This window comes from Danio rerio, chromosome 15 (assembly GCF_049306965.1).
Source record: "Danio rerio strain Tuebingen ecotype United States chromosome 15, GRCz12tu, whole genome shotgun sequence".
NCBI lineage: Eukaryota > Metazoa > Chordata > Actinopteri > Cypriniformes > Danionidae > Danio > Danio rerio.
In genome coordinates, this window is record NC_133190.1 from 31,677,102 (window position 1) to 31,700,540 (window position 23,439).

Genomic DNA, 23,439 nt, shown 5'->3' on the forward strand with positions numbered 1-23,439 from the left:
ACATATGTGACCCTGGTCTACAAAACCAGTCACAATGTCACTTATCTTAATTTCATAAATTATTAATGCTGAATACTTGAGCTTTTCATTGATGTATATGTTGTTAAGATCGGACAATGTTTGACCAAGGAACGACTAATAGTCTGGATTCCGAGGAATAAAAAAAAATCGAACTACCAAAAAAATCTTTAAAGTTCAAATTAAGTTCATAGCAAAGTTTATTACTAATCAATAATTACGATTAGTATGAAATGTAATGTTAGATAATTAGGATAATGTATAAAATGTCTTCATTGAACATGATACAGTAAAAGAAAAACTCTGACCCATGCCAAAAATATACTTGTGAACATAAATCTGGCTTTGTGGTCCATGTTCACATATGACTTCTTTAACATTGAACCAAAGCAGCACACAAGCCCCCTTTTATATAAAAGCTTTAATAAGGGCCATAAATCTGCAGAATTTTGCATGCATTTAAATAGAAAAAATCCAATAGAGCAGCTTTTCCCCCCTCAGGTTATTAAGCTCTACTGTTATATATGTGTGTGCCTGTGCCATAAATCTGCTGTAAGGTTGCCATTTGAGGCTCTATTCAATTTTATGTCTGAAAAATTATCCATACCCCCACACAAGCCCATCATACAGAGTCAGAACGTATTCAATGCCATAGCAACTACTACAACTACTACCTGCATTCTTACACACATACACTCCCATCTCTCCCTCTCCTCACGATTCGCTCACATTCTCTCATCCATTTCCCTCCCTCCACAGATCTCTCTCTCTCTTTCCCTCTAATTCTCCGAGCGATGCTCTCTCCTCACTCGTGGTGAACCAGTCGTTTCATGCAGCACTGCTGTGTTTACTCAGTCCTGTGAGCCTCTGATGGCAGATTCAAGGTAAGGTGATGCATTAATGGTTCTTCAAGTGCATGATATGAGTGTAAAGCTTCATTCCTGGTGATAATCAGAGCGCATCAGCATTAGGGACTAAACTGTTGCTTTACATCTTTGGGTGTGTTTGCATTCGAGCGGATTTGGGGATTCACACATCATGAGTTCGCCAAACTGATTTGGAGTTTGTAAACCTCACTGAAAAAGTGTTCAATTGCTGCAGTGTGGCATTAAATACATGACTCTTTGAATGAATTGATATTATAGCTTGTTTTTGGCTTGTGTGTGTGTTGCGTTAGTGACTCATTCCCTTAGTGTATGCCATTGTTTGTGGCTGCCAGGGGGACATTTTCAGCACGATGGCTCAATTTTTTTTTTAAATAAATAAAGTCTGTGGATGATGCTCATGAGTCATTCTTCATGGGCTGTGCAGGAGAGTTATTGTAAGTCATAAAGGGGTCTTGTATAGTGATAACGTGAAAGCGACTAGGATGCAAAACAAAGTATTATTAGGATGGATTTTGCATGGTTTAAATATATACACATGCATATTTCCTTGTGGTCATAGCAGGAAGCGATATGCGATATTGGGTTTAGAATTACAGAACATTCTGCCAAACAACCGCGGTTATTATTGCAACCTGTAGCTTGAGCTGCTGCTCAGTGTAATTTTAGTTTGGTGACTTGAATGCACTGTATTAGAGTGGTAAATGAGCCATATGTTGGAAGAGTACACTTTAATAGCATAATTATATCCCTTTATGGTCTATTGTGTGGCTCATCTGCTCTCTCTGTTATCTTTTGCTCACTTTCGTCTTTGCAATATTTTCATACACATACAATCATTTCCACATCACTCATTTTCTCACTTTTCTCTCAAGTTCTCTCTTGCCTCCTGTGGTCCCTCATTAGTTTGCTGGTGTACTCGCGCCGCAGCTCATTTTCTCTCCTTCCTCCCCCTCTGTACCTCTGTTCTGTACCTGCCCTCTCTTGATTCGCTTAGGGGAATGAGTGATGAGCTGAAACTTAACGGGGAATGAGTCAGAGGAAAAAGCGAGAGTGAAGATATTTCTTCTTCTGCAGTCTCTTCCTCTCTCATCCTGATTAATTTCATCTGTTTTTTTTATTACCCCTTTTGTCTAATACCCAGTTCCTTAGATCTTGTATTTCTCCACCTTGTGTTATTTTGTTTTTTCTATTTTCTATTGTTTATTGTTTTTCCTCATCTTTTGTTTTGGTTTGTGTCATCTCATCTGGTCTTTTATCTTCTCAACCACTCTCCTACTTCATGTTATTTTCTTTATTGTTTTGCTTGTTGTCTCATCTGTCACACTGTTCCCTTTTCATCTTATATCATCTTTTGTTTGTTTGTTTTGCTTTAATGTTGCCTTATATTTTATTATTTATTATTTTTATTTTTATTCCTCTTTTGTTTTATCTCATCTCTTTTTTTGTTTGTTTTTTTGTTTTGGTCTCTTCTTTCAATTCTTATCATCTCTCCTTATTTTATTTCTTCTGTTTTGCCTCTTGTTTTGTCATGATTTATTGTGGCTTAATCTTTTCTTCTTATTTTTATCCCTCTTTTTTGTTTCATCTCATTTCTCTTGATTTTTCTTTTTTTTTTGGTCTCTTCTGATGTTGCCTTACCTTCTTTCAATTTTTCTCATCTTTCCTTGTTTAATTTCTTCAGTTTTGCTGCTTGTTTAGTATTGTTTTAATGTTGCCTCATCTTTTTTATCTCATGCCTATTCTTCTTTTTTCTTTTGTTTTTTTTTTGTTTTGGTCTCTTCTGATTTGTTTAATTTCTCCAGTTTTGTCTATTGTTTTTATTGTTTTGATGTTGCCTCATCTTTTCTTATGCTTTCTGTTCCTCTTTCATCTCTCTTGATCTGTTTTTTTTTTTATTTTGGTCCCTTCTGATGTGGCCTTCCCTTGTTTTCAATTTAGATAATTTCTCATTTGTTTAATTTCTTCAGTTTTGTCTCTTGTTTTTATTGTTTTTATGTTGCCTCCTTTTCCAGAGATGGGTTGCGGCTGGAAGGGCATCCGCTGCATAAAAACTTGCTAGATAAGTTGGCGGTTCATTCCGCTGTGGCGACCCCGGATTAATAAAGGGACTAAGCCGAGAAGAAAATGAATGAATGTTGCCTCCTCTTTTCTTCTCCCTTCTATTTCTTTTTTTTGTTTTATCTCATCCCTCTTGATTTATTTGTTAATTGTTTGTGTTTGTTTTGTTTACAAGTTGAAATTCTTTTTTAAAACAGTGCATGTTTGTAATAAAGTAAGGTAAAGATAGGAAAATCGATGTAATTCGTCACCACAGCTGCATGTCAGGAGAATTATAAAAGAAGATGGTTCAATCCCGGTTTCAGGAAGTTAAATCAGGTTTATTTTGTACATTAACATACAGCAGGGATATTAACAAGTATCCTGGCACATTTGCGTACAAAAAACTGGCACATTTGCGTACAAAAAACTTGCAAAGTTAAACGTGTGAGAGTGTGTGTGAATCATCTTTGCAGAAAGGCTTGAAATAACTCCACAACCAATATATCAAATAATCATGGGAAAGTAGTGTACTGTAGTCTGCTTCCTTTATGTCTGTCACTGTGCTTTTTATCTGACACAGCTGAGGCTGAGAGAGGCACAGGCAACATAAACAACTATATTGTGTTCAAACCAGAAAATTCCAATTTTGCTTAAGGTATAATTAATAATCTGATGGGTGTTTTGAGCTGAAACTTTACATACACATTCTGGAGACACTAAAGATTTATCTTAAATCTTGGAAAAGGGGTAAAATATGTGCCCTTTAATTTCTCCAATTTTATTGCTTGTTTTGTATTATTTTAATGTTGCCTCTTCTTTTCATCTCATATCTATTCCCCTTTTTTTGTTTTTCTCATCTCTCTTGATTAGTTTTTTCTTGGGATTGGTTTTGTATTTGTCTATTCTAATGTTACCACGTCTCCTTTCTTCTCATCTCTTGTTTATTCTCATCTTCCATTTTTCGTGTTTTTGTTTTGTTCTTCTTTGATCGAGTTTCTAATTTATTTTTTATCTTCTTTTTTCATTTTGATCTCATATCTTGTCTCATCTTACCTCATGTTGTCTTGTCTTGCTCAATCTCTTCTGTTTATCATGTATGCATCTCTTTGCATCCCATCTCATCTTCTTTCTGATCTCACCTCTTTTTCATCTCATCTCATCACTTCATTCCTTTCCTCATATTGCTGCATCTTATTTTGCTTCATTTAGAATGTTCTTGTCTCATTTAATTAGCGGAGAAAGAATCATCAGAGTTATCATCACAATTTCATAATGAACGAGTCCCCTGATCCACCTGCCATAGATCTGTGCTGTCCATCTATTTCTGCAAACTGCAGGATGAGCGAGTAGCACTGCGGAGAGCAGCATTTGTTTCTGCGTGTCTGTCTTAAGCACGCGCATATGTGGATGTGTTTGATGTGCCGGTTGGGTGGGTGTAAACGGGTTGCAGGCTGTGAGTGGGTGTACTAGCTGAGCTTTTTGTCACGGCTTTTGAAATCCTCTCGCATGGCAGAGAAACAGGCAAGAGTGCGGCGCTCATCACTAATGAGTGGAGCAGAGATGAAGTCAAGCACGGGAAGTCAAAATGTGAGAAGGCCTTGTGAAGGATGCAGTCCAAGAGAGGGCAAAGTAGTAAGAAAATGAGAGTTAAAAGCAGAAACCCCCCTGAAGGGTTTGAGAAGGTAAAGGGAGAAATAATGATGTGGAATAGAAGAATAGCTGAATCTGATTTCAGGTTTTGGTGGCTTGATTCCAGTGACTGATAAGGGGAAGCCCAGACAGTAGATTTAATGAGGCGGATCATGTGAGCGCTGTCTGTGAGTGATACGACCCCCTCTCTACCCACTAATCTAATGAGAGAGCATGCCGTTCATTTAGAGGCAGTGCTGGAAAACAGCCCCATCAGTCAGTTTTTGGCTCAGGGCTGCTGGAGCCCCCAAAACACTGTCTTCACTCCATTAGGCAGAGCACAACCATGCCAAGCACCTCTCTTAAACTGCTCGACACAACTGGAACATATGCTGCACACTCCATCGCAGATGTAAGTGCACCACAACTTGACAGATTCACAGCCGATCAAAAGCTGCACTCTAGACCAGTGTTTCCCAACCCTGTTCCTGGAGGCACACCAACAGTACATATTTTGGATGTCTCCTAGGGCTGGGAGATTTTGCCTAAAATCAAAATCCCGATTAATTGAGCATTATAACGCGATTACAATTAATAAACAATTATTTTATTTATTTATTTTATGTTTATGTAGTTCACTTACAGGCTTTGTACAGTAAATATAATGACGTATTGCAAGTGAGAGTTTTTTGATATAGGGTGCATTACTTGCCTAAAACGCAGCTCTAAACTCTGCCCACCCTCGTCACCGCTACCAAACCGTCCAATCACAAAGCTTGCGTTGCATGTTGTGATGTGTAGTTATTTTTTTGGAGAAGTGCGCAGGTATGCGAAGGCTGAGTCGGACTGTACTCATGTGCTTGGCTGAAGTATAATATTAGAATAATATAGTAAGTATAAATCACAAGTTTAAATTAGCCTAAAAGAGTGGGGTCACGTGACTCTACACATGTTAGGGAAAGTAATTAAAAAAATTGACCTGGAAAAATGAGATGGATTATAGGCTCTGAATGTAGAATAATCACCTAGCCCTAATGTCTGCCTTATCCAATCCATTCATTTTAGGTTTTGGAGTTTCTTCTAATGTTCTGATGAGTTGATTCAGGTGTGTTTGATTAAGCAGAGGTTGAAAAGATGTACTGTTGGTGTGCCTTTACGAACAGAGTTGGGAAACATTGCTCTAGACCAATGGAGTGCATTAGTGCTGGCCGCGTTTTGTCTTCTTCAATGACTTATAAACAAAACTAATCAGCTCACTTTAAATTTCAAAGTCAATTAAGATATGGCTGTTTACTAAAAGCAGGTTTAATGTAGAAAAATAACAGTAGCAGATCCAAAACATTATCAAAGCAAAGTGCACCAAAAGAGATCTTTAGCCCTGCCCGTTCCAGTAAAGCATTGTGAATAATACAATTAAATAACACTTGCATACATTTTTATGGTTTCCGCTACGTTAATTCTTCCATGGCTGGGCATCTCACCACAATTCATTCCTGCCAAGGCTACATTACAGCTTCTCATTTAAAACCTTCAGTTGTTGCTGTTTTTTTATTATAGCGGTTTATAATGCAAATAAAACATATTAAAATGTAAGTGAATTATAACAGAGCAAACTTTTCTGTAATTGTAGTTGTGCTGTGTGTTATTTAACCCTTTAAGGTTACATTCTGATCAACCGACTGACCGACAGGGCTGCGTGATGCGTTAAAGCCCGCAAACACGACAGGGCTTTCAGTTATGGTGAGCACAATTTCCATAATTGTACTTAATTTATAGATAAAGATCTATGGTTCTGCACTAAATCACACTTCAGCAGTGTTTATTTAAGAGAAAATCTGTGCTTGAGCAGTGTACATCTGAGGGCGTGCAAGAAGTTTTGTGCACGAACAGAGGAAATCAGTTTTGCTTGCTCATATGAGTGCGATGTCGATTTGTAATACTTTGCTCACAACATTTGTCATTGAAATAACGACATAGGTAGTTGGAAGGTCTGTGTAAAAGGCCTGCCTCCACAACTGGAAAAAATCCAAGAGGAAACGCTAATGTACATCATTTATAGTGCTCCATAAATGGGTGGGGCTAAGGATCTTATTTTGGAGAGCTTTGTTAACGGTGACTCTGATTGGTAGAATAATAGCAGTTTTTCTCACATTCTTAAGATGAAACATAATTGTTTTAAAAAGAAGTTGAATTAATGTGAACAAGTGGGTTCAGAGAAAAAAAAAAAAAAAAAAAAATATATATATATATATATATATATATATATATATATATATATATATATATATATATATATATATATATATAATTGATTAACAACTTCAGAGCTCATAGCAGGCCTATCTTAAAAGGTTTATTGATTTTTCTTCTGAATCAAATTTCCCTAAGGAGAAAATGAATAGAGGTTTTTACTTCTGAAGCCCGACTGTTGTGCTCTATGAGATTTCTGAGTGGGTGGAGAAACCGATCTATTGAAAAAAGTTGTCACTGGCTTTCAGGGGTATGGCTGGTGAGGATTAAAATGAACCAAAACACACTTAAGATAAATGTTATTAAAGCAGAACTACCTTGATTTTTTTTTTTTTTTTTCAGTTTTGATAGTAGGACAAATTTTCTTGATTCTTAGTCGTTCTTAGTCGCAACCTTCTTATTAGTCAGTCCCAGTTCACCTTTAAATGACTTGACATCTTTATATTTTGTTCTGAGTTTTACATTTACTCTTATTGGAATGAGTTGCATGCTGATGTCGGAGGAAGTTCAAAGGCCATTAAAAAAGAAAATTCTGGAAATGAAATGGTCAAGTGCCCTTTTTTCGCTTCCTGACACTTTCTTTTTTTTTTTTTAAGATATGATTAACCTTGACTTTGTTCCAGAACTGGCTCTAAACCTGATGCTATTTTTTTCCCTATTCTCTCTGTCTTTCATCACTCATTCACAACATGCACGACCTTCACACTTCTTCATCACAGAAGAAATACCACTGGGTCTCTAAAGAGTAAAAGTTAAACTGTCCAAAAGGGTGGTCAGTGTTTAGGATAGTAGACTGAAGCATTGTTTGCATGTATTTATCAACATCATGTATTAACAGTAAGACAAAACGAAATGTCGGGACTTTACTTCATCAGCAATTGATTGGATGGTCGTGGGAAACATACACTGTAAAAAAAAAAGAGAAAATTATTAATAAAAAAATGGCAGATGTGGTTTGCAGAATTTTACTGTAAGCATTTAAAAATTCCAGCTACTTTTCTATTATACAATTAAAAAAAAAGCCCTTTTCACACACTGATACCGACAAATATCTGGAAAATTTCCGGAACAACTTTACCAGTGAATTCAAAAAGTCTGACTGTTCTGATTGGCTAAAGCAGATGTCTCATGTCAGCACGTTCTAGTCGTGCACGCGCTCTTTTGACAGTCTTCCTTCTGCATTTACACACAAGGCAGCATTCATGTAAACTCAAACAGCATGTAAACTCCACACAGAAATGAAAACTGACCAAGCCAAGGCTCGAACTAGCGACCTTCTTGATGTGAGACGACAGCACTACCTACTGAACCACCGTGTTGCTATATTTAAATAAAGTAATAAATAGAATTTTAATATCCAAAGGGCAGACAAGTTTCCATTTGCTTAGAAGTTGAAGTTTTTTTTTTTTAAACATTAACTTGTTTTATTTACCTTCATGCACAAATCTTTTGTTGCTCCTGTGTTACATAAAGGTGTAAATAACAAGAGGCAGTCGGGGGTTCTGTAGATCAGGCTGTTTGAACCCACGCTGAGTCATCGCTTTATGAGCTTCTGACTTGACGCTGCAGGGAACGGCCTTGAATTTGTCTGCTGTTGACAGACTGCATTCTGTCTGCCATGACGCTACAGCTGTTAGCTGGGCTCCAGTGCACTTACAGAGATGCTGTCTGTCATATTTATTTCTGTGTGTGTGTGTGTGTGTGTGTGTGTGTGTGTGTGTGTGTATGTGTGTGTGTGTGTGTGTGTGTGTGTGAGTGCAAATCCTTTTTAATCAATCCCTGTGACCAGTCATGAAACCCTTTCCATCCGTTATGAATCACAAAGCTGGTGAGAAAAGTTCAAGTGATGCTCATCTGATTACCACATATATTGATGTTCCGCCACAGCCAGCATTAATCACTACTGAAACGGATGTTAATGCAAGGGTGCGGGAGAAAAGTGCACGTTCACTGCGATCATGATTTGTCCTCTCTTCATTTTAAAAAGCTCTCAAGGGAATGAGGAAATGAAAATGAATAGTTTCGAGCCGTTACGTCTACTTTCATTTGTGAAAGGCATCGCTATTAAATTTCGACAAAAAATGTCACGCTCAATGAACAACACAGAATGGTTTGCGGTGCTTGAGCGTATGCGTTGTGTTTGGAATTGTTTTGCTTTGGAAGTCAGTTGCTTTAACAAGGAGGCTAAGGGCTCACACTAGGCTATCTGAACTGTGCCGTTGTGCATTTCTCGGTTCGTTTGACAAATATAAGTGCTTTGAATCGGGCCTAGGTGCGGTTCAGTTGGTCAGCCCTGGCACTGTTGGAAGAGGTGTGTCAGAGCACGGTTCGGTTGAGCTTTGGCGCGGTACGCTTGTAGTGTGAGTGCAAAGCGTGCCTGAGCCTGAAACTGAAGATGAGACATCACTTTTAAGACTCTGTTTCATTCTTACTTTTCAGTGAACGTGAACTGTCGTAGTTTATCAAAGATGAAAACCCCTCACTGCATGTCAGCTGATGCCTTCAGGAAACCTCCTAATACATGCAGTACAAGGACTTTTATGACAACTTATGAGCGTTAAAAACTGTGGATCTGTTCATCAAAAAATTTTGACTGCGTGTCACTGCATCCTAAACGACTTAATATAATACAAAACAGTATAACTAAAGCACTCTACTGTGCTGAGCCAGAAAGCGTGCTCAGGCTCGGAAGGTAAAGATGCAGTGTGAGTGCAGGCCATCGAGCAAGAGAGGGGGTTTAACCACTTTTAGTAAGAGTACGCCCTACAACTGTCGCAAGAGCACTTTTTGAGGTCAGAGGAATGAGGTTTACCTGTATAACACTTTACTAGCTTGCCTGCATTACACAATGTATAGTTAATTTGGTGTCCTTTTGCAAATCTCAGACAACAGCAAGATACTAAAAAGAAAAAAATAACTTTAAATAAATGAACTAAACTTTGCACATTCAGTGCAGTGAATATTTGTTTAGACATTTTGCATATGCATTCTTTTAGTTTAGGGTTTAGGTTTAGTTTAGGTCTGCCCAGATGCTTTTAACCATGAAATTGCATGTCAAATTGACTCAAGATCATAGTCATTACAAAGAATTGCATGCACAATCCACACACCCTCAGTGTGTAAGTTGTCACATTGTTTTACTAAGGAAACAATTTCACTCAGAATTAATTTCTGTAATAATTACATTGAAACTGTCAGCAACACGTTCCACTCTTAATATCATTTAATCCATTTTCCAAAGATTGAACCAAGAGGCAGTCATTTTAAGCAATACTGGCATTGGGCTAAACTCAATAAGTATGTGCTTATAGTTAAACTGTGTCAACTGGAGCGGAAATGACATAATTCATCCACTAAAAATCACCTTGGGACCAATTGGTTATAGTCATTACATAAATGGTGTTATAATTCCTGTTCTGGATATAATGAGTATAGTTGGTGTGACCTAAAACACACACACACACACACACACACACACACACACACACACACACACACACACACACACACACACACACACACACACAGTTTTATGATGCTTTCCCAGATGTAATAATTTTTAGGGTTAGCCTAAGCCTAATTTAAGTATAACACATGTTATACAAATTTGTGTCCTGATATGTCACACACACACACACACACACACACACACACACACACACACACACACACACACACACACACACACACACACACGCACACACAGGGGTTTTTATGTTTTATGGTGACTTCCCATAGATGTAAGGATTTGTTTGAAATTTGAATTAAAATAATAAACTTGTGTCCTGATGTCACAAAAACATGCACATGCACACACACACACAGACATGGGTAGGAGGAGGCATTAGTTTTCCTTCCCTCTTGTCCTTTATTCTTCCCCCTGGTGGCCCAAAAAAGTCTGCTGTGCGTCACTGACACAGAGAAAAATAGACAGAGAAAGTGCCATACTCAGCATGTACAGGTGGAAAAGAAGTTTGTCATTTGATGGCCTTGGATGGTAGGATACATACATTTTTTATCATTATTATTTCTCTCTATCCTTCAGTGGTGACTCAGAGGATGCTGAAGTTAAAGTACAGTTGAGATCAGTGCATGTTTATTTCAGCTAGAATGAGGTGAATCTATCTGTTTGGATTTCTCAGATCTTTGTTTATAGAAAGCCATGTATTCCTGTTAGCCTATGTATGATCTTAATTGGGTTTTAGGATGAAAGTTTGTTTTTTTTAAATAGATTTATTTTTAGATATTTTCTTTTCCAAGTTATTATTCGAGAGCATAGCATTAGGCTAGGCTAAAGGCTTAATTTGTTTTTTGTTTTTTTTCTTGAATTTTGAAAAGTAAAATATACTAAATCATTTGTTAAGAATGTAAAAGGATTTTTATGATAAAAGTTGAAAATGCAGCTAAATGAAAAACATTTCAGTTGCTTATTTAGTGTTTAATATTTATTCTTAGACAAAAAAGGGACATATAACTGTAACATATAATTACAGTATATGCACTTACTGCTTAAATGCTGTTTAATATTTTTGAAACTATATTATTATGAGCACCATAGTGGCATTTATTTGATCAACATACAGTAAAACTAATATTATTATTATTATTTAAATATAATTTACTATATTTTAAAAATACAATACATTTTTTAAATTGCAAAGCTGAATATTCATTCCCATGTAATCATTCAGAAATCATTGTTATATGCTTATAATCATTCAAATTACCCAAGAAGGATAATCAATGTTTAAAATAGCTGTGCTGCTTAATTTCATTTTGTGGGAAACGTACGTGATCCATTTAGTCTTTCATTGTCACCTTTTGTGATATTTTAATATCTGTAACATTCAGTCAGTTTACTGCAGCGGCGCCCTAACATTTTCTTATGAAGGGCCAAGAACCAAACTTGAATGACAGTTGTTGGTTGAAGGTAAATATACCAAACTGTATTGCATTAAAATTGATACTGTTCATTTCCTAATTTATTTCACGATATTTCAAAATAAATAGCAAAAAATACTTTAATTGAATTACCCTAATGCTTTAAACATTTTTTACATCTTATAAAAAATTCATTAAAATTAAAACAAAAAACAATTCATGTTATAATACAATGGAGTTCAATGCTGTAAACGCTAGTAAAGTTGCCAATGTCTTGTGCATAGTCTGTCAAGTGACAGTATTTACATGAAAAATAAAACATCTAATTCATTTACAACATTTAATTGAAACATTTAATTTCAGCTAGCTTTTTTTGATTGTTTTGTTTTTAAATATTTTTTAGGGTTTTTTCACCTTTATTATGACGAGACAGTAGACAATTCAGACAGGAAAGCATTGCAGTGAGAGAAGAAAGATCGGCAAAGGACCATGAGCCGGCAATCACACTCGGGTCACTGTGAGCACATTGGTGCTATTTGTCAGCGCGCAGTACCATTAGGCTACTGGTGCCGACGTAGCTTTTTTAAAAGATAATACTCATCCATTTCACTCAGCTTTTGAAATTTTACCATCAGGACACAGGTTTACAATTACTAAAGCCGAAGAAATGCTTATAAAAATCCCAAATGCAGTTGTTGTCCTAAATTGGATCACTGTCTGAAGTGAATGGGGCGGTTGTCAAGAATGATGTGCAGTAATATGTTGGGGCTAATTTGGGTTTTAAATTTTTAACTTATGTTGTTGTCTTGATAAAGGTTGTTTTCGTGTGATTGTTGTATGTATGCAATTTTTGTCTTAAATCCAGCGTTAAAAACAAATTTTCTCTCTGTGCCATGCAGAACGGACAATGAAGTTTAAACTAAACAATAAAACAAACTAAATGTCAAGTTAAATCAGAAATGACAATATCTGTTAAATATATATAAATGAATATCTGTCATTCTCCCTCTCTTCCCAGATGGGACAGTGGGCCAAATCAAAGGTTACCATGGGCCAACTTTGAACCCTCGGGCCCTAGTTTGGCCATCTCTGGTTTAGTGCATTCTTGCTACATACAAATTTAAATCTTTTAATTAATTATAAAGTAATTAAATATGCTAGTGAACAGCAAACACTGCGTATTTCACATTCATTAGTATTGAATGTCCTTTATCTATTTATCATCTGTAATGTTAAATCATCTTAAAATCCCTATTTTTGTCTATCTAAAAATCGCAATAAGCTTACTAATAAATATCACTTTGACATATATAAATCTTTTGAAATAAAATTTTAAATCCATTAGTTTGGTTTGTTCATATTGTACCCAAATGAAACATCTCAACATTTTTAAAAGCTTTTATAGTCTGCTTTATCTCTCCAAATAAGAGCGCTATCAGATATTTACAACGTCTCCAAGATATGAACTCTGCAAAAATCAGAGCGCCTAATGATCAGTTTGCATGGAGTTGAACAGTTCATCGAAATTTTCTATTAAGTAAAAATAAAGCAAACAGCAGAGTCATGGAGGGAAATTAGATGATTATATGTGAGGAAATGTTATTCAAGAGGCAGAATGAGTGTTCTTTGCCATTCAAGAACTCTCCGTGGAGTATCTTAAGTGAACGCATGAAGAACAGAAACTGATACGGACCTTTTTGCATCCATGTCAATGCAGTTTGAACATGCGGACTATTGCGCTTCTAATGGTAGTCCACTTTGGTTTGTGATGTTTTGATAGTGATGGACAGCAACAAAGCTTGTCATGTCTTACAATACACACTGATTAGGCAACTGCGTCACAACCGAAAGCCTGACGACACCGGGTTTTTTATCTCTCACCTTTTTTGCTTAAATAAGCATCACTGGCTGCACTGAGCTTAATATGAATTTCACTGTGGAGAGCACGTTTCGATGAGGCAGATAATCAAAACACAATCAAATAAAAAAACGGACTTACAGGTTTGTTCTTGCTTTCTGCTGTGAGGGTTTTTTAGTAATGCACATATTTAACTGCATGCATTCTCTTCAGTTTCATAGAGAAGCTGGTTTTAGATTTGACTGTGAATAAGTCAACTCTTCTTTTGTATTCTGTTGCATTGAGTTTTGTGAATGATTGACCGTTGACCCTGTGACTTGAATAGGAAATCAGTTTTTTTCGTCACTGAGCTGTAAATGTTCATACATTTTAACGGACGAGAAGTTTGACATGTATGCAACAGTTTTCTGAATGTCCTCAGGTGAATGTTGATGTATTTTCTGCAGTGTTTTTGTGTGTGTATCTTTTTTTTTTGTGTGGCGCCAGGGAAATTAGCAGCGTGTGTTTGGCTCATCACTCGTTTAGCTGAAATGACGAACCTCACGCTGCTCTCCACATCAGGCCTAATGGCAGTAATTAGGCCTCAGTAGAATTATATACACACACACGCACACACAAAAACTGAGAAACAATTGAAACAGGACTAAATAGTCCCTTTATGACCCGTTCATTTAAGATCATACACAGGCTGTTTCATCACATCTGTTTTTGTCACGACGCGCAAGCATAATTAATATTTCAGACCCTTAAAAAGTGGATTTGAATTACAATAGGGTTTGTACGACAAAACATTTTATTCCATGGTCTGTTGAAATTGTTGATTCTTATTGCTGGAAGATACATACCATTATTTAATGTACAGATCGGTTCAAAAAGCACTACATTCAAACATGAGTAACCATAGTAACTCATAAAGCATAGTAAATATAGGGTGCGTCTTAATCAGCTTTCAAGAGTTCACAATTAGCTGAAAACATTTTTTGATTTGCTGTCCTGGGAGAGAGCCCTGAGCTTATGAGATCCTCGAGCCCTGGGCTCCCTCCCGTTTGTTGGACGAAAGGGGAGTTTGTGCTCGGGTTGATCTCACCTACTTATTTCTGGCTAATGACAGACATAGAGATGGCTAAGAAGAGAAGTATGCTTGCTAAGAGCTTGACTATTGTATCAATTTGGTATGTTCAATTTACATAGGTTGTGTGTTTTTTGGATTGTGGGAGGAAACCGGAGAACCCTCGTGAGCAAAATCTTCTTACTGTGAGGCAACAGTGCTAATCACTGGGCCGCCGTATCGCCCCTCTGGAAAGGAGAGGGAGTAGGGATTCCTTAAGACAAAGATAACTGAAATAAGAAATTGTGGTTATAGTAAGTTAGGAATCATCTGATTGGTGAATCAATCGTTAGCTGATGAAGGACCAGCTGTGAACAATCGTAAGCATGTGATCCTCTCGAAATTTGTTTATAAATACAGTTTATAATATCTCTTAGTGTGCTGATCTGGGAATCAGTCATTTTAAAGTCGCCATACAACAGAACATAAGATTGTCCTCTATCGTGAAGTGTATCCCCTTGAAACAGTCCTGAAATGAGAAAAAAAATGTAGGGCGGTCATCATTTGGGAGCCAATGGGATCGTTGGAACAAAATAAACAAAAGAAATATTGATGAATAGGCGAATTCAAAGCAGAAACTAGACATGCCCTGATAGCCCCACCCTAAAGGCATCCATGTGACCAGAAGTGAAGAATGTTATGGTATTTGGTTAAAGATTCTGAGGGCAAATGAATGTTTACAAAACAATAAAGTGCTCGGATGCATCTTTTATAACAAGCTTTACTATACGTATAAAAACAATAAGAGCTTTAAGGGCTTTCACAATATCAAAATTCATTCAGTGCACTGAAATGTTTGCGTTCTGAAAAGTCTCAATGCATAGATGCTCCCTTAACAATAGTTCAGAATTGCTAAACATGAATCACGTGAAGCAAATCATCGGACATAACAACAAATGAGACGTTTTTTTCTAAAAAGAATCTTTTATTTATTTATTTATTTATTTTAAATAAAACACAAAACACAAAAGAAGATAGCTAGACAGGTTAATAACAATCTAGCAAATATTTATAATTGTTTACTAGTTCAAATGTTGCTGGTATATGAAATCAAACAATTTGGCAATAATATACTTTTAAGGCGATATGGTGGCTCAGTGGTTAGCACTGTTGCCTCACAGCAAGAAGGTCGCTGGTTCGAGCCCCGGCTGTGTCAGTTGGCATTTCTGTGTGGAGTTTGCCTGTTCTCCTTGTGAAGGGCATCCACTGTGTTAAACATATGCTATATAAATTGGTGGTTCATTCTGCTGTGGCTGTGTATCCTAATGTGTAGTGAACCAAGCTCAGTAGTGCCCTTATCAGTGCCCCAATTCATCTACACTACATAGTGACATATTAAAACTACATCTACGGTCTTGTGTTTAGAGCATATTTCCTAACCTGTAAACTACAGCTCCAGTGTTTCTAGATGTAGCTCACCTTAAAATAGCAATTGTCATCTGACTTTACTTGGTAAAACGTGAAAGCAATTTTTGAATGATGTTTATCCTGCTGTTTTCCATCATGAACCACTTGTGCCAAAGGGGCGACTTTTTTGTTGACTGAATAATGACAAATTTCCGACTATTCCTTATGCAAATCTATTGCATGACCTTAAAATACTAGAAATACAATGAACAATACTTTTCTTTGCTTAATACCACCCACTAAGCTTTAAAATGACATGGAATCAAATAAAATATTAGCTTTTTATAAAATTATTACATGATAAAGAGGCAAATGATTTTGGAAAAGAAAATTAACAAATTTTGGTTTTAGAATTGACATTAAAGCAATTCTTTAGGATGAATTTATAACAAAATATGTATTTATAGACAATATTTATGCTTTATTATTCAGAAACTATGTAAATCATAAAGTACACTACATTTTTTAAATTCTTTTTGTTAACTTTTTTTGGAATTTCCTTATTTAATTTTAAACAATACTACTGCACATAAAAAAATAGGCCTTTATTTCTGACAAAGTTTCTGAAAGGTAAAAACTTTTATTTTAATGTATTGTTGTGAAGATGTGTTCATATGCATGATGATAAGAAATTCTATAAGATATAAAACAAATTAATTATAAAAAAATTATAAAATAGTAAACATTTATCATAAATGTTGAGTTAAGACTGAACTTATGCCATGACCTCAGTGTTGCCACTATGACTAAAAAGTCTTGATAATACACACCACTATTATTCATTCATTCATTCATTCATTTTCATTTAGCTTAGTCCCTTTATTAATTTGGGGTCGCCACAGCCGAATGAACCACCAACTTATCCAGCACACGTTTTTCGCAGCGCATGCCCTGCCAGCTGCAACCCATCACTGCGAAACACCCATACTCTCCCTTACACACACATACACTACTGGCAATTTAGCTTAGCTCACCTATAGCGCATGTATCTTGATTTATGGGGAAACCAGAGCACTTAGAGGAAACCCACTCAAACACGGGGATTTCTGTGGCTCCGTGGCCGAGGCTCGAACCAGCGACCTTCTTGCTGTGAGGCGACCACGCCACCCACTTATTAATTTATTAGATAATAAAATAGATAATACATTCTGTTAATAATACAAATGATAATAAGAAAAAATATACCAATAATAGTGTTTATAACAATAATAATAATAATAATTATTATTATTACTATTAATAATAATAATTAGTACACATTTTTGCTATTATTTAGTATTTTATTAAATTTTAAATGAAAATTTTATTTACATGAATTATTGTTTATTATTATTATTATTATTATTATTATTATTATTATTATTATTATTATTGATGCTTAAACTACTTATATCAGCGATACAAATATGTGACTTTCAGAGCGAGTTTATGTGTTTGTCCTCAAATGATATTCACGTTATGTTGTGTATGTGGAAGTGATTTTCTGGGATTGTTTAAGGACTTGGGATTTATTTGTCTCTGTGGTAAATGAATAACAAATGGCAGTCAGTACATTAAAATTGAAATAACATTTTTAAAAAAAAGCAGCACAACAAGCTGTATTTTACAACTAAAAATCAATGACAGTGAACGAGACTGGAACTCTTAACAGAATAAGGTTACAGTGGCCACATCCACTCTACCAAAACAAATTAGGTCAATAGATTTGTCATAAATGTGCCAAATTCTGTGAAGTTCTGGATTATACAGCAACTTTCATTTCTTTTTCTAGATGTTGGGGCTTGGTCTGTATTTTCTGCATTGTGGACAGAAAAGATGTATTATTATCAGTATGAAAGCAGATTGTCTAAAATGCTGCAGCAAAGGTTTTAACTTTCTATTGCTTTTTAATTTATTAATTATGTTTTTTTTTTCTCTCTTTCTCTCCTGCTCTGCAGGATTGACAAGTCCGGCATTGCTGCCCTGAGGGCCCGGTGAGTCTGTGTGTATGTGTCAAATTAACTCGATCCATCTAAATCTCCTTCTCAAAGACATGCCTGAATATTCAATCAATACATCTGCCATTGATCCAGAATTCATTTCACTGCCAGCGCCCACGCTAATCTAACTTTATGTGAAGTCTTCACACATGCCTGTCCTATATGACCATCTCAACCTTTAAGTGTCTGTCAGCCGGTCTGGCAGGGATGAAAGAAAGGCGAGCGGAGGAGTGGAGCCAATAATCGTGAGCGCAGTATAGACAGAGAAAGACTCACTTCAAAGCAGCCCGCTGTGGATTAGCACAGGTGGCCTTAGTGTGTGTGTGTGTGTGTGTGTGTGTGTGGGAAAAGACAGCTTGCTCAAATTTATTGGTATATGAGATATATTCACTATTTAATCTGTTATGTAGAGCTGCTGCATGATTCTGGACAAACTAAAAAGATTCATTTTAAAAGCTGAATTTTTTATTTATTCTTTTTTTTTATATAAAATCGAGATCACAGCTCTTTCTAAATTTTTTTTACTTAATAAATACGTGTTGTTGGAGAACCTCATTGAATTAGACCCCGATCAAAGTTTTTTTTTTTTTTTACTGTTTTTAAAAATAGTTTTTAAAGGTACAGTTCATATATCTGACTGTTTGTATTAAAGGATAAAATTGTATTACAAGTAATATATAAATATAGTTATTATTTTAATACTATAATTGCTGTGCTGTGAAGTTAAATATAAAATTGTGTATGGAAAGCATCGTCAGTGCACCGTGATGGACCGAGATATCAAACTGAACCAAATTGGTGGCATGATAATCGCAACCGAACCTAACTGTAAAACCAGTGTAGGTTCACACCTCTACTGACCAGAAAAACAGTGTCATTTGGGTTGTTTTTTCACTGTCCAGTTGTATGAATGGAGAGGCAGGCCTTAGATGACAAAAATTCAGGTCAGAGAAACGTCCTTAGACTACAGTGATCTAATACTTGATAAGTCTGACTGGACAGCTGATTATGTGATTCGCTTCCAATTATTGAAATAAAAAAGTCTTTGCTGGGGTCTTTTTCAGTGATATAATGCATTTTTTTAATCATTGCTTGTCACCACCTACTGGCACAAGTGTGTAATTGCCACAACATTCATTTAAAGCATCAAGTTGCATTTCAAAAAGTATTTAGTTCATTAATTTTCCTTCATTCCTACTTTCCTCTATTTTAGAGGTCGCCACAGCGGAATGAATCACCAACTGTTCCAGTATATGTTTTATGTTCCATGTTATGTTTTATGCAGAGGATGCCCTTTTAGCCCCAACCCAGTATTGGGAAACCCCCATACACACTTATACACAAACTACGGACAATTTAGCTTACCCGATTCACTTATAGTCCATAACTTTGGACTGTGGGGAAAACCAGAGCAACTGGATGCAAACTCTACACAGAAATGCCAACTAGCCCAGTCAGGACTCAAATCAGCAAACTTCTTGCTGTGAGACAACAGTGCTAACCATTGAGCCACCATTAGCCTCTGGGATTTAAATCTTTACTATAAAGATTACTGTTTATACCCAAGCTATATTCCAGTACAGTACCTTTGTGACAATCTGAATGATTGTAACAAATAAATAATAATACTAGTTGAAAAACTAAAGACAGAAAAAGTTTCAAACCCATGCATGACGACCGCTCTCTCTAATTAAGACACAGATTTGAATTTATAGCTGTGAAGCTTTTATAATAAACATATGCAAATCATGACAATTTATAAATAAAACTGCGTGGGTGATTTGCAATCTTTTAATAAAAGCAAATTATAATCTTGCAGCTCTACTGTCACATTTCTTCTGTCTTGAATAACGTCACAGTTTACTATTTATACTGATCTCCATGGAAGTGCGTTTATAAAGCAAGGGCCATTACAAAAATGGTGTGTGTGTGTGTGTGTGTGCGTGTGCGCACAGGTTGGCCTGTCATGTTTGGTTGTGTCTGATGGGCATAATCTAACCAACCATTTCCCCCCTCCGTCGCATCTGCAACTACAAAGTGAATGTCCAGCTCTCCACCTGAAGGACAGGGCCACATTAGAGGAGCCGCATAATCAGCGCCTGTTTATGCAGGTGCTTTTGTTTATGTAATAAAGCTTAGTGTTATGTGAATGTGCTTTAGAAATGGAAGGACGGAGAGGGAGAGGCAAAAATAGAGAGACTGAGAGCAGAGAACAGTGTATTTCGGGTGCATCAATCATAGTGATAAGATGCCACGCAAAATTTGGTGAGTTTTTTTTTGGCGGGTTTTTTATAAGTTCTGCATATGTTTTAGTGTTTGATGTTGTGTTTTCATCTTTGTTTTGTACTTTAATGTGACTTTAATGTGATGCGTTGATATACAAAAGATTTTATAATATTATTTTAATATATCTGAAATTGATACCTTTAATATGGTAGGGATGATACTAAGTTAATTAAGTTAATTAAGAAAGTTAGACATTTTTATACCATTCAAAATGTCTTTGCTTTTTTTCTGCTGTTTTTTTTTTTTTTTTTGAGTGTTACATATTCTAACTGCAATTGCAACTGCATATTAGTAACTTCAGTTGTTGCATTTTCAGACATTTTGGAGACCAAACTGAGACTTTTCCTTTGTCAGTTCTTTTTCAGAGGTTTCTTCTAATATTTCACAGAAATTGTTGTTTATACTGTAATAAGAGCTGTAAAAATAAAGTAGATTATGTGGGGCCACTAGCTTTGTCTTTAAAAACAATTTTGATGAATATTTAAGATTATATTGAATTTTAATCGCAGACTATCTTGGCAAGTTACCAGAGTACGTATTTGACATTCATAAGGCATCAGTAAATGTATCCAATTCATCTGTTTAATTCATTTACGACCTTGAAGAAGCAGAGATATTGAGGAGATATGTTTGTATGCTCTATTCGCGTTACGTTCCAGTGCAAGTACAAGCTTAAAGGAATAGTATTTTGAAGAATTCTGGAAACCTGTAACCAATGACTTTTGCATTTGTTTTTCCTACTACTATAGATGTCAATAGTTACAGGTTTCCAAAATTCTTCAAAATATTTTTTGTTAAACTGAATAAGAAAACTTAACCTTGTTTTTAACAAGTCAAAGGTGAAATATTGATGTCAGAATTTTCGTTTTTGGGTGAACTATCCCTTTTGAAATGGCTAAAAAATGTGTTTACTCCATAAACGGCCAGTTTACCAGGAAATTAAGTTACATTAGATTGCTGTCTTGACACAAGACTAGAGGAAAAACGTCTGGCACCTAAATGAGAAGCTGCCCGAAGAGCTGTTTCAGCTGTCACAAACAATCACGTCCACACCGCAGTGATTTAATTATCTCCCTCATAACGATCTAATATTGGACCCAACGGCCTGTTGTACAGGGGTGCTGTGAATGGCTGACAGGGGTGACATTAAGTGACTCTGAAAGACTGCTGTCCTTTATCTATAAACTAATTTAGTCGCGGGTCAGCAGCATCTGCCCCCAAACCTGCTGCTGTGTGAGACTATAGACTTGAAATGGGCTGTTTAGCCAGAAAAAAAGCACTGGGAGAACTATAAAGTTACCCCGATGGTCTACTATCGGCTTATTAAGTATGACGTAACATATCTCAGTTGATGGGTCCCAATGCTGTTAGATGGAAAAAGCAAATATCAAATGGTAGTAATATACTGGGAGCTCACTCTGCTGTTATACCATTGAAAATCAAGATCCTAATGTTATATCTATTCCTAATCTCTGATGGGAAGACTCATCATGATTGATCTGTAAAGATCAAATATTGGTGTCCAGTTGAGAGACTGTAATAACACCATGATTTTTTTTTAAAGACTTGTATTAATGTGTGATAAGGCTAAACAGTGCTCATAGAGGACTGTTGAGTTTTCTGAATTCAAAAAAGGTTTTTAGGAGATATCCGGAAGAAATTATGAATAGAGATCCAGGCATGTTCTGGCTAATGTTAAATGCATTCAGTCTAAAAAAGAGAGGGCTGGGTGATATGGCAAAAATGCATTCTCGATAATTATTTGCCATATTGAACGAAGTTGTTAATACTTCCAGATTTAAAAGAGTACCCCAACAATGACTAAAGTCACAAATATTAGAGGGATCGTTAAATGGCATAACAAATTTTCGGCCGATAAATTTTCTGGGGTGGAAAATTGGTAAATCTCTAATGTCAACACCAACAATTTAAACCAACATTACGTTTGTCAACATTTGACTTCGGGTTTATAAAACCTAGCACTTTTAGATTTCATATTTGTCCATATCTAAACCCAAATTTGTGTCAAATATGGACAAGCCTAGTTGTTGGCTTGAAAATATAACTGAAAAATTTAACCCAACAATTGCATTATTGATTCGATTTAGGTTTGAAACAACCCAGCATTTTTAGAGTGCATTATTATGCAAACACACAAGAAGAATTCTCTGTATGAAAGATATACTAACATTGAAACAATGCTGGGTTATTTCAACTCAAATAGGGGTAGAATAGGGACAAACCCTGTTGTGGTTAAACAAGTGTGTGAAACGAGGGTTAATAAAAAATAAAAAAAAGAATTTCTAGGCCAGCTTTAACCCATCACATGCACTGTAATAATGCTGGAATTAAAAAATTAAGTTAGCTCATTTGTTTAGACCATTTTGTGAAGTTTATTTATAAAGATTTCAAGAGGATCACATGCTCATTGCTTGCGGCTGGTCCTGCATTATCCAATTTATGATTCACCAATCAGATGATTCCTAAGCAATTTTTAAATACCCTAAGTTCCATATAACAACCATCTTCGTTGAAGAATCCCCCCTTCCACCCCTACTCCTCCTCCTTTCCTAGATGGGTGGCACAGTGGCTAGTGGCTAGTGGTTAGCACTGTTGCCTCACAGCAAGAACGTCACTGGTTCTAGTCCTTACCAAGCCAGCCGATGTTTATGTGCAGAGTTTACATGTTCTCTCTGTGCTCACATGGGTTTCCCCTGAGGTTCCCCGGTTTCCTCCCACTCTCCAAAAACACGAACCTTAAGTTAATTGACAAATTTAAATTGACACCATAGACATGCTCCTATAAGTAGTTATCTCTTAAGAGCAATCGCTATCTGTTCATTAGCTACTACAGCAGGGGAGTTTTTGAGATCTACCTGACCTCAAACTGCCCTCTCACCTTGCAAATGGGAGGGAGCCACCGGCTTGATCTTCTGAGCTCAGGGCTTTCTCCCGGGACAGCATGCCAAACAAGCTTTATAAACAATCATCAGCTAAGTGTGAACTCTTTAAATAATGAATTAAATAAACAAACATACTTTATTTCACTGTGGGTTTGTCCATATTTTGGGATGAAAAAACCCAGCATTTTTTAGA

The 23,439-nt window shown here is 36.2% G+C and overlaps 1 protein-coding gene across 28 annotated transcripts in view; it reads left to right on the top strand.

Annotated features, from left to right (window-relative positions):
* Positions 1–825: 825 nt before the first annotated feature.
* Positions 826–23,439, top strand: part of rap1gap2a (RAP1 GTPase activating protein 2a) — a 148,332-nt gene continuing 125,718 nt past the window's right edge. For 9 of the 28 annotated variants that reach the window (XM_021481427.3, XM_073923111.1, XM_073923117.1 and 6 more), the window contains exons 1-2: positions 826–902; positions 18,016–18,051. In XM_021481427.3, coding sequence (XP_021337102.1) covers positions 889–902; positions 18,016–18,051 — 50 coding nt within the window. In that variant the 5' untranslated portion in view covers positions 826–888. Of the gene's footprint in view, positions 903–10,715; positions 10,822–18,015; positions 18,064–20,194; positions 20,323–23,439 lie in introns of those variants that run through there. The other 19 variants (XM_021481428.3, XM_073923121.1, XM_073923104.1 and 16 more) reach the window with 7 other exon arrangements.